Source organism: Echeneis naucrates, chromosome 6 (assembly GCF_900963305.1).
Source record: "Echeneis naucrates chromosome 6, fEcheNa1.1, whole genome shotgun sequence".
Taxonomy (NCBI): domain Eukaryota; kingdom Metazoa; phylum Chordata; class Actinopteri; order Carangiformes; family Echeneidae; genus Echeneis; species Echeneis naucrates.
The window spans coordinates 6,869,379-6,888,727 of record NC_042516.1 but is presented as its reverse complement, the minus strand read 5'-3'; the positions used below and the strand labels follow the sequence as shown (position 1 = coordinate 6,888,727).

The 19,349-nt window shown below is 39.5% G+C and overlaps 1 protein-coding gene across 1 annotated transcript in view; it reads left to right on the top strand.

Moving 5' to 3' along the window:
- Nucleotides 1-18,714, top strand: part of znf236 (zinc finger protein 236) — a 39,248-nt gene extending 20,534 nt beyond the window's left edge. Inside the window, exons 17-32 of the mRNA XM_029504958.1 lie at nucleotides 681-781; nucleotides 2,891-3,042; nucleotides 3,590-3,766; nucleotides 4,062-4,362; nucleotides 5,460-5,563; nucleotides 6,284-6,727; nucleotides 7,566-7,711; nucleotides 8,380-8,611; nucleotides 8,692-8,883; nucleotides 9,680-9,838; nucleotides 11,525-11,682; nucleotides 11,808-11,936; nucleotides 12,202-12,396; nucleotides 13,230-13,359; nucleotides 15,328-15,501; nucleotides 17,592-18,714. Coding sequence (XP_029360818.1) covers nucleotides 681-781; nucleotides 2,891-3,042; nucleotides 3,590-3,766; nucleotides 4,062-4,362; nucleotides 5,460-5,563; nucleotides 6,284-6,727; nucleotides 7,566-7,711; nucleotides 8,380-8,611; nucleotides 8,692-8,883; nucleotides 9,680-9,838; nucleotides 11,525-11,682; nucleotides 11,808-11,936; nucleotides 12,202-12,396; nucleotides 13,230-13,359; nucleotides 15,328-15,501; nucleotides 17,592-17,713 — 2,916 coding nt within the window. The 3' untranslated portion in view covers nucleotides 17,714-18,714. The remainder of the gene's footprint in view (nucleotides 1-680; nucleotides 782-2,890; nucleotides 3,043-3,589; nucleotides 3,767-4,061; nucleotides 4,363-5,459; nucleotides 5,564-6,283; nucleotides 6,728-7,565; nucleotides 7,712-8,379; nucleotides 8,612-8,691; nucleotides 8,884-9,679; nucleotides 9,839-11,524; nucleotides 11,683-11,807; nucleotides 11,937-12,201; nucleotides 12,397-13,229; nucleotides 13,360-15,327; nucleotides 15,502-17,591) is intronic.
- The last annotated feature ends 635 nt before the right edge of the window (nucleotides 18,715-19,349 follow it).

Here is a 19,349-nt window from a genome sequence, read left to right as displayed (position 1 = left end):
TATTAATCCACTGCAATGGATCACTAAACTTGTACCACATTTCATAGGGACAATAATTACATAGAATTTCAGGGCAAGTTATAAGTAAAGTACAGTATAACATTAAGATTTCTTTTAAAAATTGAAGCAAAGGATGATTATCCTCTTCTTTTTTTTTTTTTTTTTATGTATGCCCTATTGTGTAGGACAAATTGGTATAGAATGGATATGTGTTGTCTTTTTTTTTTTTTATTTTCAAATGCCACCTTCATGTTCATGCACTAGATATGGAGCTAAGGCAGGAGAAGGTTGACCTTACCTAACATAAATACTGCAACAAATAATAATACATAAATAAAAATAAACAGCCTTTTAATGCTTAAAAAAACTGTTGTTCCTTAAGGAGCAGTTATGAATGCTAATCTCACTTAAACTAACGTTTCCATCTGGCTGCGGATGAAATGTGAAATAGGTTTTTAGTGAGCTTTAGAGGTAAAGGTGGATGTGTTTTATTTTTTTTTTACATATGCAGTCACACCATCTGCCTCCTTAATCCACTTGTCTCTATCTTCATACATACTGATACATCTCATCATAAAACAAATCCTTTAAAGAGTTAAGAGAGTTACATTCAATAATGTGTAAATTGTAAATGTGCCAATTTTATAGTGAGGTGATGTTCTCTGTCTTTGTTGATTTAGACGAACGGGCTTCTTCAGCAGAGCAGTCAGAATGAGCTCCAGCTGACTGAGACACAGGAGTACCAGGAGAGCAGTGAGGACAACACCAAAAGAGCTTACAGGTTTATTTGTGTGTTATTGTGTGTGTGTGGGTGTATGTATCCATATCTACCAACACCTCTTCACTCTTTTCATTCCATTTACCATTTGTAAAACGCACCAGTAGTAATTGCAGCTTTAATTCTTCTGAGATATCTTATTTCTGAAAGGCAATTCAAAGATCTTCTCAAAATGCCCTTAGAATGAATTCGGCATTATGAAACTGCAGTCCTTGTTTTTTCAGTAGGTGATGCAACCATTTGACAGAGAACAAGCGATGACATTCAGTAACCTTCCACAAACTTTCTTTGTTGTCTTGACTGTTGCATTACCCTCTCAAATCTCACCACTCATCCCCTTCATCTTATCGTCGGGATCTCACCGTAGCAGCACTCAGTGTTCACAATCAGAGAAACTGGCTTTGGCTTGGCATCCAGTCCAGCAGTTTGGCAAACTCCAGCTAAATCAAAAGTGGCTGCTGTCTATATTCAGTCCATATTTTAGGCTTGATTGCACTGCAGCACTGGTGTCTGATGAGCTTTGTTGCTGCAGGGAGGAGCATCATGTCTGCTTTTAGTTTTTCGTTGCACTTGCCTGATCTCTTATTTCCAAACAAATTTTGAAACGGATTAATAGAACAGACAATCAGAGACACTGAAAAATCAAAGGCAGCGTTTACACCCTTGACACAGACGGCCTTCATTTACCTGCTCTTGTTATCAACATCTTTTATTTTAAGCATTTCCCCAGGCATTGTAAACATGCCACAAGAATTCATTCATGTTTGCTCAGTTATCCCAGGCATCTCTTCACCGAGAAATAATCACTTTTCCATCTATATATGAGAATATCCATGTAGATATTCTCCTATAGAGAAAGGCAGAAAGAGGCTACATTCATCTTTCTTAATTAGTTAATAAAATTTTTTCATGGAAACTGAATGAAGTTAAATGAAAGAAAAAACAACTTGTATAATCTATAATTGGATATTCCCTTGTGAACTTTGACAAGACAGAGCCTTAGAGAGCAAAAACTGTGTTCAGTATCTTCGTGACATCAGTTTAATAGCAATTCAGGTCTTGGGAGGATAGATGGTAAACACAGAGGTTCTTCTGCCTTACAGAAACATTTTTAATGAAAGATATGTGCATTACGAATAGGAAAAACATACAACAACGTGAAAGTACAGAATAGGAGGAGTTTCTTTCATCAGTCTCAGGCTGTAAGATTTCATAGCAACTGCTTCATCACTCAGCCGGAGCAGCACAGGGCTGGTCCATCTCTTGCTTTTAGACTCAGCTGCAGGCACAGGGGAAAATACAAAATAACTAGCTATTTAATTACTGTATAGTCAACTAGTTGTACAGCAAAACAGAAAAAACATATCAATAATCGCTGAAAGCTTTAAAACAGTACCTGTCAACCTCAATACATCTGCAGTTTATAGCACTTGTTAGGTGGGCAGCCACAGAGTTATTTAGTGGATTTAGGCTTATCTTCATGAAGTCCAAGGCTGAGGCATAACTTGACATTTCCAAGTTGTCCAATGTCATTTCCTTTGCATTGCACTTATTTGCTTGGCTTTGGCTTACAATAAAGAGTGAAGAATAATAAAGAGCCCTTTTTGGTACTATAGTAAAATAATCTGTTTCTCTGCATTACTCAAGATAATACTGTGATTTTGTGAGTGGTCATGTGCCAGAAACTTCACAAATACATGGTAATAACAAGACTGCAACAAGCAAAGCAACAGTGGAGCAAATATCCATGCATATCCATGTTTGTTTTTTCCATGGTTTAAGATAAAAGTTACAACTATGTTTGATTAATACTACAAAATGCTATTACAAGAATATTCTTTCCCCGATTTGTGTCAACAAAAAGGCTATCAAGTTCTGAAAAAAAAAAAAAAAAATCCTGAGAGACTGCAGTGAGTATTATGAAGGAGAAACATACGTTTTTCACACACATGTGAAAAACATGCTTAAACATGCTGTGTTAAATTTTCCAGATCTACTCCTCTTTTCCATTAAAAACAAACAGTCCAATTTGCTAGTTGTCTCAGATACAAATCACTTCTGTTGGCATTCCTCAATTCAAACCATTACCACTGATGTGTTTTTTCTCTTCAGATGCACTTGGTGTAATAAAGGTTTCAAAAAGTCCAGTCATCTGAAGCAACATGTGCGCTCCCACACGGGAGAGAAACCATACAGATGTCACCTTTGTGGACGAGCCTTTGTGTCAGCAGGAGTCCTGAAGTCACACCTAAACACACACACCGGTGAGCTCACTTTGTCAAAGTGCTGCAAAATCTCTAGACTAAGTTAAGAGTAACTTAATTAGACTATCCATGCTCAAAGTCTTTATATCCAAACATATAAGTCATATTCATTCGTATTTAAATTGGTGTAAAGTAATTTCCCCAAGCCCAGTCATCTCATTCAGGGCCAAAGTTTCTGGATCTATAATCAACATTTCCTGTGAGCTATGCAATGAAAGATCTGGAATTAAGAGGAGACCCTTAGTCTCTGCATAGAAAAAGGGTCATAGTTAAAATGAAAAGGCAAACACTTGATGAAATGTCAAGATGAAATAATAGAAATATTGGTTTTGTAAATTTAGTAATTTTTCTAATCACTTCAAATAATACATTTAGACATAAGCAATGTTGCATTGATAGTCAAGTTTTTTCTTACGAACTAAGTCCGACAAAAATGAAACGTTATGATTGAGTATCCTACCGTGTTTTGTTTCTTGGGGTAAGATTACATATACTTTTTTCGAAATATAACTTCCAGAGATTTGTCTCTCTCTTCTCGCACTAACAGGAGCTAAGCCTTTTAAGTGTAATGTTTGCGATGCCTCATTCACCACCAACGGCAGCCTGAACCGCCACATGATTATCCACATCAAATCTTTCAAGTGCTCCATGTGTGATGAGAGCTTCAGGACCAGCCTGCTGTGTAAAAAGCATATGAAGAAGGAGCACGCTGTGGTGCATCAAAGTAAGAATGCCAAAATCCCATTCATCTGTCTGATGACATGACACTCACTGATTCAAATGTCATAGTTATAAAGAAATGTTGAAAGCTGTCAAATATAACCAACACAACTGATAATATGAAAATGACAGATCTATATGGAAGACATTTGTTTTTCTGTACTTTAATTTGAGGTTTCAAGTAACCTGTATTTGGAAATGATTTCCAGAAAGTGATTTGTTTTGATAAATCTTTCCCTCAGTTTGAGCTGCCTTTTCTGAACTGTCTGCCAATGACATAGAAATGTAAATTCCTCCAGTTATAGGTCTGGAAAGTCAAGATGTTGATGAAGAGGAAGATGAGGAGGAAGGTGAGCAGAAGTTATCAAAGAGGAGGGGCTTGGAAATCATCACTTTCACCGAGGAGCAGACGGCCGAGCTGGCGAAGGACCCCGGCGAGGAGGCCTCAGTGTCGGAGCGGATCCTCGCCCAGTCGGCAGCTGAGAGGGATCGGATCAGTGAAATCAAAGACAAGGCTGTAGAGCTGGAGACAGAACCCAAATTCGCGAACTGTTGCAATTACTGCCCCAAGAGCTTCAAGAAGCCCAGTGACCTTGTCAGGTAATAAGATCAATGTCATTTATAGTGTGAGTTTGCCATACTGGCTTTTTTCATAGAGACAGTTCATATGTTAAAAAGAAAAAAAGCCATATTTGTGGTGGATCATTTCTTTGTTGTGCTCCCAAGAACTCCTATTATTATTAATGGAATGCAGAGATGTTTGGGTGTTAACAGTGAGCAGTCACCTCTTCTGACAGAAGCAGCTAATCTGCCAGAGTAAATCAGTCTCAAAGCACCAGTCTGAAATGAATTATGACTCAGGCTTTTAGAAAAGAAAGATAATATTAATGTTGCATTTTTTTATCACCCACAGTGTAGTAAATTCAGTGCAGAATACAAAGAGATCAATGTTGTTTCTTTATAGGTGAGGAAATTAAATATCATAAAGGGAGTCCAACTGGAGGAATGGAGCTGCATGTTTAAAAACTTGTACCAGCACATTGTTTTCTAATGCTGAGACATGTTACGACTCTCGGAAGTTGCCACTGTTTTACATTTTAATTTCCTATAGTCTGGACAATAACAGCATACACACAGTGTCATAAAGCCTTAGCAGAGAGCCAGCGTTTTTTTCTCCTTCTAGAAAAAATCAACTTTACACAACTTTACACATCTTTACACAACTTTACTTTAAACACATTAATGGAAAGAGATTCACTGCTACTAGGCTGTCCAGTGCATTAATGAAGACGCAATTGTGTGTCACAAATCCCAATTAAACACCAAAACGGCAAAAAACAACTGTAAAGTACTAGTGGCGTCATTTTATAACTAAGCTTTGGCACGTCAATGAGCCAGATTTATTATTTAACATTTTCATATTCGTAGTCAGAGTGCATTTGAATTGTTTTTCAAGCCCATTTACCAATGGCAAATAAAGCCATAGATAAGAAGAATGCTCTTGGATGATAAGTAAACTCTGGCAAGGCTGCATATCATGCTGTCTGTTTCCATCATTGCACCCATCTCTTCTTTTTTTCATGCAAACAAATGTAAACTGCATTCATCTGTCACCCAAAATAATAAAAAAAAATTATAATCTTTAATTTGTCCCCTAGCACTTTGAAAATTTGCCTTCAATCTACCTCAATCTCCAGGCACATCAGGATCCATACAGGAGAAAGACCTTACAAGTGCGAAGAATGCGGGAAGAGTTTTACAGTGAAATCCACCCTGGACTGTCATGTGAAGACACATACGGGTTGGTGTTTACTCGCAGCCATTCTTTGATTCATGTAGTGAAGCAGTTAACGCTGGTACAAATGTTTGTGTTTGATGGAACTGTGGAGTATGGTGGCCTTGATGTTTCAAATGCACTGCAGCTGAAGAATACAAGTTAATTCAGATAATTCACATGGCTGCCTATATCAAATTCAAATCACGAATGCTCACCTTCTGGGTCATCAACCGTCTCCATTAACTCAGTCATATAGCATTCCTTCATTTGGGCACTGCCACCTATGCATACAAGGTGGAACAGGCTACCAAACAGCATCAGTGGACGTTGTACTTAGTATTTACAAAAAGGTATCCTACTGCACTGCAGTCCCTCACTTATTAGTCACTTTGGCGTCTGTCAAATGAAGAAGCAAATGTAAAACTGAAATGTTTTGGTGTCACGTCAGACTGCATATTCACATCTTCAAATTACTCTTCTTTTTTTTTTTTTGTTTGTTTGTTTAATATTCTGATTAAATTAGTGAGACAGAAAACTATTATTAATAGAGCCTTACTAGAGTTTTCCTCTTGTTTCCACTGTCTGCTTCAACAGCTTGATCAATCATTTCATCTAACTTTCAACAAGAAAGCAAATTAAGATATTCTCTGTGGTGGCACCACTATGCCACCATGCTGCCTACTCTGGAGATGTTATAAGTCATATACACCTGACTGTATCTAACAATTTAACTTATCTTCGCAGGTCAAAAACTTTTCAGCTGTCACATGTGCAACACTTCATTCTCTACAAAGGGCAGTTTAAAGGTGCACATGCGTCTCCACACGGGCTCCAAGCCCTTCAAATGTCCCTTCTGTGAACTCCGCTTCAGAACATCAGGCCATCGCAAAACGCACATCCAATGCCACTTCCGGCCAAATAGCGACGGTCGCAAGTCCAAGCGGTCTGCCTCCTCCGCTGGTCAGACAAGTCAGGGTCAAGATCCAGGGACGGGTCAGACTGTGGCCCCATGTCAGGGGCAGCAACCAGCAGCAACAGAGGCTCTCCAGTCTGTCGGTCTGCTGCAAACCCCCAACTCTGACCCCAGTATTTACCTCCCAGCAAACCAAGTCCTGACAGGGCAGTTTGACCAGAATCTGCTGCAACCCGGACTGGTTGGGCAGGCCATCCTGCCTGCATCCATGTCAGGTAGGGTTTATGGATGGATCTTCACACATATATTGGATACACAGAGAATATAGGTCCTAATTTGTCTTTGCGTAGTGCAGTGTAGCAACAACATAGTTTGCTTAATAACTTCTATTGTATGCACTTGGTGTTAAGGTTTGTGCTACTTTTAAACTGAGTAAAGTAAAGTAAAACTGAGACACAAAATGTTTAATCCGAAGAGTTTCAGTTGGGTGTTATGAAACTTCATTTTGCATTCACTGATGATTGATGCACTGAAATTTGTAGGTAACTGGGATTCCACAGGGATCATAAATCCAATCAGAGTGAGGCAGTCCGTTAGCATTCAATTGGCAAAACCAGCACTGATGCTTAGATTAATTATTGTATCTGATGAATTACATGAGATGAGCAGGAAGGTTCCTTATAACACTGTCAGAGCATTCTGGTTGCAGCAGCTTACAGTATTTTTATTTTTGCTTTGGGGAGCTTAGGGGGGGCTAAGACTTTTTGAGTGGTGACTCAAGCCCACCTTGCCCCCCCCCCGCCGTCAGTGCTTTCTCTGTTTGTGTTTTCTTGAGCCGAGGGCTCAGTTTGCTATGAGAAAAAGAACCCCTCCTTTTATCGTCTGGGGGAAAAAGTGAATATATTCCAGCATGGTTCAGATCTGGCTCAATATATATATAATAATGTATCAATGCCTCCAGTACCTTGCATGTTTTTTTTGTTTTTTTTTAAATGTAAATGGTACTGTGAAGATTTTCAGGCGCTCTGCTGCCTGCAAGGTTAATTCTTTGAACATGAGCACAATATGTGGAGTATTTAAATATCTGTGTTTGTGTGTTGCTGTGTTTTGCAGCTGCAGGAGACCTGACTGTGTCTCTCCCAGATGGCCTGACCACACTAGATGGCATTCACCTGCAGCTGGCTCCTGCTAACCTGGTGTGCCCCAATGTCCAGATCTCTGGCATCGATACCAGCAACATCAATAACATCACTCTCCAGGTTATACACACTTCTTACTGAGTCCTGTATTAAAGTTCATTTGCTGGTGTCACCTGAAATTGAGCCAAACCTTTACATACGAGAACATAAATCCAACAATCCCAACCCAAAGCCAGCATATTGCTACATTACGTGATGTAATATGTTAAAATTCAGAAATTGCTGCACTTTAGTTCAGTGTTAAAATGCTGTTTCTTATCTATCTATCCTTATCTACAGACAATTTTATTTAACAAATGTATTAGTTTCATATAGCTTAATCATCCAAGATGTCTGACCATCCTAATACATTACATTTCTATTACATTCCATACATTTTCGTTTTACATTGCAGAGCACACTTGTAAAAACCTAATATGAAAAGGCTTTAAAAATCTTATTCCCAGTGTGCATTCCATTTAACTCAATTACTGAAACAAATTGATTTATGCAAAATTAAAAATATTAATATTAATATAAAAATATTTGGATGTGTTAATACATGATTGGTTTTCTGAAATCTCAATCGAGGGCATTTCACGTGCTTTAATAGCACAACTCCAAATATACAACAACCGCCTCAACTTTATCTTTTAATTAGCTTTGCTCCTGAGAGATAAAATTTATGAACTGCTGTTGAAGCTCTCACTAAAAGCCTTTTTCATCTGAGTTAAGGCTGTCTTTTCCAGATTGACCATGCCCTCCTCCAGCAGACCCTGCAGCAGGGCAGTCTCCTCTCTCATCCCCTCAGCGTTGACACTGGCCTCGTCTCCCACTCTGGCAGCCAGCTCATGTCCACCAGTGACCCCTCAGTGGCGACCAATGTTGTTATCCACCCGTTGACCAGCCTGGCCCTTCAGCCATCCACCATCACACCTGCGCAGGTCACAATGGCCGGCCTCTCCGAGCAGGATGCCACTGGTATGTTTGCTAGAAGAAGTTGAGCCATGCACCTTCTGCTACTAGCTTAATAACTGTTTACTCTCCTATGGATCCTGCAGGTTCTCAAGACCTAAGTCATGTCATGAGCAGCTCTGGGCTGGTAGCCGGAGGCAGCAACAGTCAGGAGATTACACTGACCATCAACAACTCCAGCCTGACTCAGGCTCTGGCCCAGGTGCAGGCTCAGGCCTCGGCTGGTGGTCCCAGCACTGCAGCAGGAAACCCCCAAGAGATCACGCTCACCATATCAGGTGTGACATAACACCTTAACTTTGTCTTGTCAAATTACAGAAACAGGTTATCAATTACAAACCAAAAGAAGATGTAAAAAAAAAAAAAAAATTCACAAATTCTCGTGATCACACACAGGAAGAGAAAAAACTACAGTAATTCTCCTTTTTTTCCTCTTGTAGCTGCTTCAGATGTTCTGAGTGATGCAGCTTCCTCAAAAGCAATGTTAATAGGCACTGTTTTATCCCATAATCCTGTACTGTGTATACAGCCTAGATCCTGCAGAATAGATGAAAGCTGAGGCTGTGTCACTTCATCTTTGCCCCCTTGAGCCACTATAGATCTTTCCGCCCGGGATGACTGAAGCAGGCAGAGTATTTGCTCTGAAAATGTCTTCTTTCTCTCTTTCATTCAGGGTTCTGGCCTATTTATTTTATTGTGGTTCAAATCTTTTAGACCAGGGCAAATGCAAACTATTCTCTATTAGAACACTAGTTTTATGTCTTTTCTTTGAAGCTGCACAAAGACGAAAAATCCTTGTTTACCCAAAATAACATAGTTTTCTTTTTATTATCTAAAGGAAATGGAAAAGAGATGAAGAAAGTTCACATTAGTTCCAATTAAAATATCTTGGAACTAATGGAACCAAAATAAATTTTCAGTCATTTTCAGTCTCAGTTTATCCAATTTTGTGCCCTCCGTAATTTAGCACCCAGGGGATGATAACAGAAAAGTCTCCTACCCAAAGAGAAGAAAAAAGAAAAATCTGTGAAAAAAACATGATCTAATTTTAACATCTTTTCCATCCTGTTGCAGGTCAGGATTTGCTACCCCAGCACAGCCACCCTAATGGCGCTGAGATGAACGGCAGCATCAGGCTTGCATCACCGCTCAGTGGCCAACCCACTAGTGCAACCTTAACCATCACCAATGAGCACCTCCTACCTCAAAGCCCCGCCAACACCGGAATGGCAGGTGTGGACTGGTATAAGTGTGTGTGTGTGTGTGTGTTTTTGAATGGGCAAAGAATATCCTCAGGAAATTCATTCAAATAATCTTCAATCCTGGAAACAACTACAAGTCTAGTCTTGTATTAGACTCTGAACAGCTGGTATCACTGCTCATTCTGTGCAGATCTCATCTTTGATTGGATTTACCTCAAATTTTTATGCCACAGTAAGATCCAAATAGTTCAACAAATTAAACTTACACAGCGTTAGAGAGGCTATAAGCAGCCCACCACAAGTTCAGATTTTTAGTATGCTTTTTATTATTTTGCTATGATGTTTTTATCCGTTGAGTATTTTTTACATTTATTTACTGTCAAGTTTGGCTGTAGGTATTAATTTAGAAATTTATCCATTGATTGAAATAGAAAACATGGAAATGAGAACAATGTTATTCTGCATTTGTCTGTATTGAAAACACCACTTGAGTCAAGTCCAGTTCATAACGCTAATAGTATGACAGAAAAGTGGAAGAGGCTCCTCTGCAAATACCAGGCCAACAACCCACTTCAGCAGCACTAATGAAATTTACACCCATTGATAGAATGAGTCAGTATGTCAAGTGGGAGGTCTTTGTCTTTGCTGCTGTAAGCCATGGTAATCACTAAAAATGTAGAGAATCAGACACTGCTTAAGCTGAGACTGACCCCCCGCTGCTGCAATCAATAAAAAAATAGATGGCATTAGCAGAAGGGGAGAACTGTCTCTATATAGCAGTGACCAAGCACAAAGCATTTTCTCTTTGGAGAGATCGAATATCACAAAAACAACTCAAAACGACCTTCTTTCATCTCTGGCACCAGTGATAGATCTCAGGATAAAGCTAAGCCATTTTAGGAGAGGCTCAGTCTCTCCATCTATGCACTTTTCAGGAAATAGTACACTAAGATGCGTTACCCCACTGCAGTCATCAAAGAAGAAAGGATGGAGAAGGTTTTTAGGTGAAAGCTCTACATGTGAATTACTGTCGCTTAAGGATGGAGCTCACCATCCTCTGGGTCGGGCACTGAAGTGAACTGTTATGATTTGTTTTCCTACTTTTCAGTTAACTGACTTTTCACCTAGACACACATTTCCAGCATAATTTCTCTCACTTTTCATTATACAGCTCTTTCAGCTCAAGAGGAAAATACTCACTGTAACTGATTAGACTTCTGCCACTCTCTATGCAAATGCAGTTCGGCCTGCACTTGACTGTTGAGTTATGAGTTTTATCAATCCAATATTGTCTGGTGTTATTCACTACTAATATAATGGAGTGCCCTTCCTTTACTAAGCCAATGCATGTTTAGGTTAACTGGTGACTCTAAATTGCCCTTAGGTCTGAGTCTGAGTGTGAGTGGTTTCTCGTCTCTGTGTGTTGGCCCTGTGATGGACTGGTGGCCTGTCCAGGGTGTGCCCCATCCTCATCCAGTGTGAGCTGGGATTGGCTCCAGCACCTCCGCAATCGGGAAACAGATCAGAAGATGAATGAATGAATATTCTGGCAGGAAGCAAACAGTCCTCAGTAGAGACTACATTTATGAAACACTAGTAACTAATGGGATGAAACCAGTGACTAGATGTGGGCTGTGGGAGTAAAAAGTCATATTCCTCTAATTTTACCTGTTTTTCTTAGACTTTCTTTCTTTCTTCGCTGTCTTTCTCTGAACAGTGACCAGCCTGCCGCCTAGTACCACCCTGTCGCATACTGCTGCATCCCAGAGCCTAGTGATGTCACCAGGAGGCGTGGCCAGTGATGGCAGTGTCACACTCACCCTTGCTGATGCGCAGGGTATGCTGGATGGCGTCACTCTAAACCTCAACACACAGGTAAATAATGACTGTCCAGTAATTTAAATCCGGAGTGTGACCACAGACTCCAGGGAAGTGCTGCTGATGTATGTGAGTGTCAAACTGAACTTTGTCAGCTTACTTACCGGAGCTTCTTTCCTCAGGGTCAGACATTTCCTGCAGTGCTGAGTGAGTCTGGTCTGCCAGGGCAGTCTGCCAGCTCAGGACAGCAGGTCATACTGGTCAGTCACCATTCCCAGTCTGCAAATGGAGCATCTGACAATGGATATAATGTGAGTGTGTTGGTCCTGTGTGTTTATATCTTCAGGATGAGCAATGGCAAAAGTGGATGCAGCATTTGCATTGATGAATTGATTAATTCAGCACTTTATTAAAACACAACAATCCAATTTGGTGCAATACCTATCTTGGACAGAAAGGGCAGATGGGAGGAAGGGTCTAAAAACACATTTTTAAATCAAAAACGCTGCATTTTTGTTGGAATGCTCTCCATGAGTCAGGACTTCAGATTCATGTGTCACTTTGTGTGCTACCCAGATTTCTGACAATGGGCATAAGGCTGCAAAGGACACAGAGACTGAGAGTGATAATCGGAATCAGTGTTACTATTGTAACCAAGTGTGCCAGAATGCCAACACACTGCGACGTCATTGCAGACAAGCTCACGGCAAAGACCGCTGTCACGTCTGCAGCCTCTGCAACAAGGCTTTCAAGCGAGCCACACACCTCAAGGTAAGAATTCATATAAACAGATTTAAATTAAAGGTATTGAGGGCCTATACTTATTTACTGCTTTCTCTCCATAAATAAAGTAGCCTCTTATCTAGAGATAAATGTTATGTTGTAAAAGAATGAATGCCACTGATGAATGAAAATCTCCAGGTGTTCTGAAAACAACACATCAACTCTCAAATTTCACATTTCCACAAGTACACTGTTATCAAAGTGCTAGCTTTCTGCGTGAAGTGGATTTGAGATGCACTCTTGTAAATTGTTGCTATCAACAACAAAACAAAACACTTGACTAGGGTACTACAGTCAAATTAGGGGTAGAAACGTGCGCTTCTCTGTTTTCCCTTCTAATGTAGTGACACTTGCTGAGTCACTCTCATATATATGCTGGGACTCTTAGATCAGAAAGAAAGATGAGGTGGAAGAGGAGGATATGGCGTAATATGTAAGCACATCATGTTTTCGAGAAAAGGCCATTTGCTTTTGTAAACGCAAAAGTGCTTCCACATGCTGAGCAGCAATTGCCTCTCATGAAGGTAATGATAGTGAAATCAGACGGACCAAGCTCCATCCTCTCCAACCCCCCTGCCCCCCAACTTCTCATTATTCAGCATTGGGAGCTCTGATGTTGATTAAAAAAAAATAATCGGCTAGTGTTAAGGTAGTCACATTGGTCTGCTGTTTTCATTTTGTTTTCCTGTGGATAATAATTTTGCGATTTAATTGTAGCCAAACAGCCAAAACTGGTGCTTAGACAGAATACTCCAGTTTGGGGGGGGGGCTTTGTGGGCTAAATTGTCATGTCGAAATATTTTTTTCTGCGCTGTCTACAGGAACATGAACGGGTGCACCAACCAGGCCCCTCACCCAGTTCCCAGAAACCCAGAGTCTTCAACTGCTCCTCCTGTGTGAAGGCCTTCGCCAAGCGCAGCCAGCTGGAGAGACACAACCGAACACATACGGGTAAGAAGTTTGCAGTTTGTTCTGGAGACAGCACCACAAAAATCACTGCATTGTGGTTCGGATTAAAATATACTATCTATAATTATCACTGCCCATGTGGCCCTGTCTATAAAACGAAATAATTATGGAATACAAATAATATTATGAAGACATTTTATGAAACATTCATATTAACAGAAAAACTATTTTCAAAATGGTTTGAGGAAATAGTTAAAGCATTTCAGATCAGTAAAATATGACTAAACCTAAATGGCATTTTCGTCAAGACTAAAAATAAATGCAAATTACCATAGAAAGCTAAAGGTCAGATCTGTAGTATGTTAATATTCTGCATCTGTCTGTTTGTCAAGGTTGTATGCTACTAGTGTCACACTAGCACATGTTTTACTGTGTATTAGAATTCCCATTGTATATTATTATATCCTGCTCATGAGAGAGCATGCAAAAAAAGTTTTAAAACACTTACATGTAAAATTATGCGCATAATTCTTAGAAATCCCCTCCCTTCCTCTCCCACCCAAATCATTTAACCATAATATTAAGTGAAAGGTGTCACAACCTGACAGAGTCCTGATGTTGAAAAAAGGAACTAGACTATGAAACAGGATCCTCGTGTTGATGTGTTAGCAGCTGTCAGCTTTCCCTCTCACGCTCATTAATTCATACATTCATATAAACACAGCTATTAAGCTGCTAAATGCCCAAGAGGTCTCATCTCTTTGGGAAATCTTAGACACCCAGAAATAAGTCTGAGCTCTCAGTATACATTAAAAAACTATTCTATTGGCCCATTAACACTTGGAGTTGTTCATTAATTTGAATGCAATTACAGAAGATCCAAAATTGTTTCTTTTCTCTTCTGGTTCATTTTAAGACCTTGTTGTGTCTGTTTGTTTGTTTTTGTTTTTTTTTTTTACCTATTTTTTATACTAAATAACACTGAAAAAGTTACAAGGACAAACAACTTCCATCCCCTTTCTATGGCTCAAAGAACTAGCATGGAGTGGCAAAGTTTTGCCAAAGACTGACACGAAAGTGGACATAAAATGGGGTTTGACAAGAAACCAAAACTGAAGTTCATTTAAACCTGCATTTAATCAATTCCAATCAGAAAAGCACTGTGCTCCACTGCTTCTGACTTTATTTATTAGGTCATTGGAATTTGTTCAGAGTTTGTTGTGTCTGTCTCTAGTATAAAGTCTTCTTCAATAGGACATGTTCATTTTTTAAACAATGGCACCATTTTGAGAAAAACGAAACCATAAAGCAGGGTCTGCATTAGGGCATGGCTACTGTGTGATTGTACTGAGTACAGCAGGTCAGTTCTACCATTTCTCCTACTCAGCTCCACCTGCTCCTCCAAATATGGTTTCTTCTTCAACAAAAAAACGAAATAGTAAGGTCAAATTGGAGGCAAACCTGTGTCCATTCACAAACCGAGGGGTAATGTCACAAAGGGTTGGGATTGGGCTTCAAACATCGGAAGTTTTCCCTGCTTTGGAGTAAAAAAATAATTTGGAAAAAGAAATATTATTATGGTGATATTTGGCAGCTGACGTTTGCAGAGTCTGTGCTGTTTTGCTTGTCTCAGTAGGATGCAGAGAAGCAAAACAAATGGCCTACGCATTACTAGGTTCATATCGTGTAGCATAATAGTTAGTTTCTTCATAGTAAACGCAACAGCACAACATTAGTTAACACAGAACATCACTGATAAAACACGGACACAGCACAATTATGTAAAAATGAATCACAGATGGGTAGTAGACCATTAGTCTTTTAACATCACGAGAAGAAGACATCTAATCGAAGATAATTTTTCAGGAATTTAATTTGTTATTATTTCCTTACTCTGAGGAGAAATAATTGTCTTTCTTATAGGTTTCCTTTGCTTTGCTTTTTGTTGGAGTAATTATGTCAATGTTCAATACTACATGTCCATTAATGTGGTTGTATATGTTCATGCAGGCGAGCGTCCCTTCAAATGCAGTCAGTGCGACAAGGCCTTCAACCAGAAGAGCGCTCTTCAAGTCCACATGGTGAAACACACTGGAAAGAAGCCCTTCAAGTGTGAGGTCTGCAGCATCAGATTCACACAGAAGAGCAACATGAAACACCACATGAAGAGATCCCATGGCTATGGTGAGCAGACGACTGGCATCACACCAGTGCACGCACACTAACACTTGGACGCAGAGATAGCTGTGCCAGAAAAGAAAGTAATCATCTCTCCGTTGTGTCTCAGTCGGCTGAGTTCACTTTCACCCAGGAACAGCATTTCCAAGAGCGTCAGGGTAGATACATTTTTTATAAAGATTTTTTAAACATTTTATTTACCATGTTGTCTTTGTATCTCATGGCCGTCTCACTCAGTCCACATAATTTTCTGTTTCCTACACAGCACACCCAAAGCTGTCAGCACAATGTCCTCTTTTAGCAGATACATGCCAGGAATGTTAAACCATTACTTCTTCCAAACTATTTTGGTCAAGATTTAAGCTCAGTCTCCTGAGAATGACCACCACGCACTCACATTGTTATTCAATTCATTCATACATCCCACCACGGAGCCTCTCAAGCACCTACTGGATGAAGCAATTTCTGAGAGACAGGTTTCTGTTGTGTCGCTGTGAATAAAGCTCAGACAAAACAAGGTCACAACTTCACTTTCCCTTTCTTCAAGGCTTCCCACGTCACTTGTTTACATTTCTGCTTCTAGGTCAGATTTTGTTCCAGTTTTTTTTAAGATTGTTAAACCTGTGTTTTGATCAGAGATCATATTGAGGGTGCAGACTTGACAATGTGGGACTGAACAGACAGCTTGTCTTTGGTAAGGCAGTCTGGCTTCTCATTGATGCTGGTATGCAAAACTTTTCAACATCTTTGCAGCGGTGGGAAGCTTCTGTATGAACAAGTGATTGAAGTAAACAAGAATGTCGGAGACATTTTGTATTTCTCCACAGCTACTTACCACAGTAGCAGCATGGCATGAATGTTGTGCAGACATTCGTGATCCTCATTGGACTCTTATTTACTTTGCTGATCAAACTTTTAATACCAGTGCACAAATCTGGGTTATAACTGCAGATGCTGCAGTTGTTTGCCTCAGGCAGATCATAAAAATATACTCTCTGAGCAGCAGGATGGGCTGAGGATGAATTAAATAATATATAATGTAAGAGAAACATATGAATTGCATTCTCTAAATGAGAAGATTTTGCAACCTTTATTTTTCTTAAGGCGCAAATCAGACTCCTGTTTGGACAGCTGAATCCAAGTTATTTTGAAAAGCAGTTAGATGTTATGGCTTTTAATTTGTTTTGGCTGATGAGCAAACACTGATCTCCTGAATTGCAGTTCGATTAAAAGTCTGTATTCAGCGGATTGTTGAACTACCTGCTGCCACAAAAAAAAACTTACTTCAAAGAAATGCTTCAGTAAACGTTTGTTTAATTAACATTTTAATATTCCAGTGGAATATGCTGCCACTCCACAAAGAAACGATAGTCTATTGAGTCATTATCTGCTGTATTTGTAATCAGATTTTTTTAAATGATTACATCACATTCCCTTTGACAAATGGACTAAAACAATCGAACATCTTAATAATGAAGCCCAGAGGTTTTTATAACATGTTTCCAGGGAAACTAAATCATATCTTAGAAAGAATTCCTGGGAGATAGCAGGATCAGACTCACTTTCACACAATAAAATTAACTCAAATTAGTCATTGATAGCGGTTGCATCTGCCTCTGATTGTGTGGATATTTGCGTGGTGTGTCACATGCTGTTATAGAAGGATTCATACACTCGGGAATGAATAAAGTGTGTCAGACAGAGAGTGTAAAAATGTAGTGAGATAATTAAATGACTTACTGTTAGATTGGATTCAGACTGTGGCCTCCAGTGGCAGAAAAAGATAAAGCCTCTTCCAAAGTAACATATTATTGTCTTTTAAGCTGAATGTACTATAACACATTGCTTATGCCGTGTTTGCAGCATAGATGACCATCTTCCACATCTGGTTGATCGAAGTGGGAAAATCACTTTTTTTTTTTTTTTTTTTACAAATGGTCTCATTTGCATATGCCAATCACTGAGTACAGAATCAGAGCTGCTTGCGTTTACAGGGCTGCTCCTCTGTAAACGCAAGCAGCTTCTGGTTTACTGCCCTGTTATTACCTATCTGGGTTCAAAAGAGTTACAGACTTTTTCGCTCTTTCTCGCTCCAGGTCAGATCCAGGAAGTGTCCCTTGGACAGGACGAAACAGCCCCTCAGGTGGAGGTCGCTCCTGAACTCGACCTTGAGGTTGTTCCTGAGTCATCTGGAGATTGGCAAAATGTTTTCCCCTGAACACAAACCACAAGTCTGAAAGCTGTGTAGAGTGTACAAAGCACTGATTGAGTTTAACAACTAAACAGCAGGGCTTCACCAAACATATTCCGCCTCTGAAAAGGGTTATTTGGTTAGAAGACATTGTCGATTTACTTCACTGTGCATGGAGGACTATTTCTCTGGTCGCTGTCACTTTCTGTTTGTCCAAATTAGCAGTGAAGCAGAAGGAGCCTGGTTCCCTGTGATTGGCGTAATGACTTGTATCTGTTTTGCTGCTGTCTGATTGCCATCGATATGATAACCTCCGGAGAGGTTTGGCTCAATAAATGCAGGCATCCCAGAGAATTCTCCAGGCAGGAGACGCAGGTCCCTGTTGGAAAGAGAGGACACTGAAACGGAGACGGCCGTCTTGTCTCTTCGTTATCGCTCTCCTCTGCTCGTAGGGATGTAAGTGTAGCTGCAAACAACTGTGCTGCTGTCATTTCTTCAGAAGCAACTGAATGACAACACATGAAGTAGAAGTCTTTTTTTTCACTGGTTTGAGAAAAAAAAATGTATTTTTATTTTTAATCATGGGGTTATTTTTTACTTATTTATACTGTACATATTTTGCCATAAGGTGACATGTCCTATGTGGTTTGTTACATATCTTCAAAGGAGGAAGCAGCATCACATTTGCCAGTGAGCTGCGAGGACATTGTCCTGTATTGGATGCTAGAGGAGCTTTTTGACTGAACTTCGTTATTTCTGTTGTTGTTGTTGTCGTATCATTTAAACCCACAGCACAGACGTCTGACAGAAAGTCGTACATTTTGTAAATAATGTAGTTAGATTGCATATATTTTCTGATGAACTGCCACAACAAGGATTCGTTACAAATGTGGAATTTGGGCATAATGTTGCAAATGCTATGAAGAAAATTCCATGTACAGATAATAAGCTGGTTTTTCCCTCTTTTTGCAGTTGTATTTTCTATTGTCCATAATAAATTAAGAGGATTAAAGTAATTTTTCTACTAATATTAACTCTTCTGTTTTTATTGATTTGAGTCTGAATGATTTCAGATGAAATTGTGTTTCATTTCTCCTTTTTAAGGAAGAGTTTGAGATTTTGGAAACTGCAGTTATTTGCTGCAGGCGAGGCGTGTTTCCCTGTGGGATTTTTGACTATGATTAAGAACAATGTGAGTCACAAGACTTTGTTTCTTTCGCAGGCTCACTGGTGATGAGCTGTTTCATGCTGTTTTCTAAAGTTAGGCTGGGAAGAAGCAAACGAATGAATGGGTGAACGAAATGAATCTAAACAAAGCATGATTTGTTTACAAAAAATAAAATAACATTTGATAAGATCTCAAGGACACACATTCTACGCGTAGACAGCCTAATGTAACATGAAGAAGAAAACTTCATCACCTAGAATCAGGAGGATATTAGGTTAGCTTAGCTTGGCTCCCCATGAAATCACATTTTGTTAGACTTCAGGCTTCATTCATGCTGACTTCAGCCCTGCATGTAGAAAACCCTTTTATTTATTTATCGTTTGTGGTCTGGCTGCTAATGCAGTAATGTTTTTACTGCAAGAAATGGATTTTCAGCTTGTTACACACTTCAACTAGTTCTTCTTCTTGAGCCATGATGCATCAGTAGTACTATAA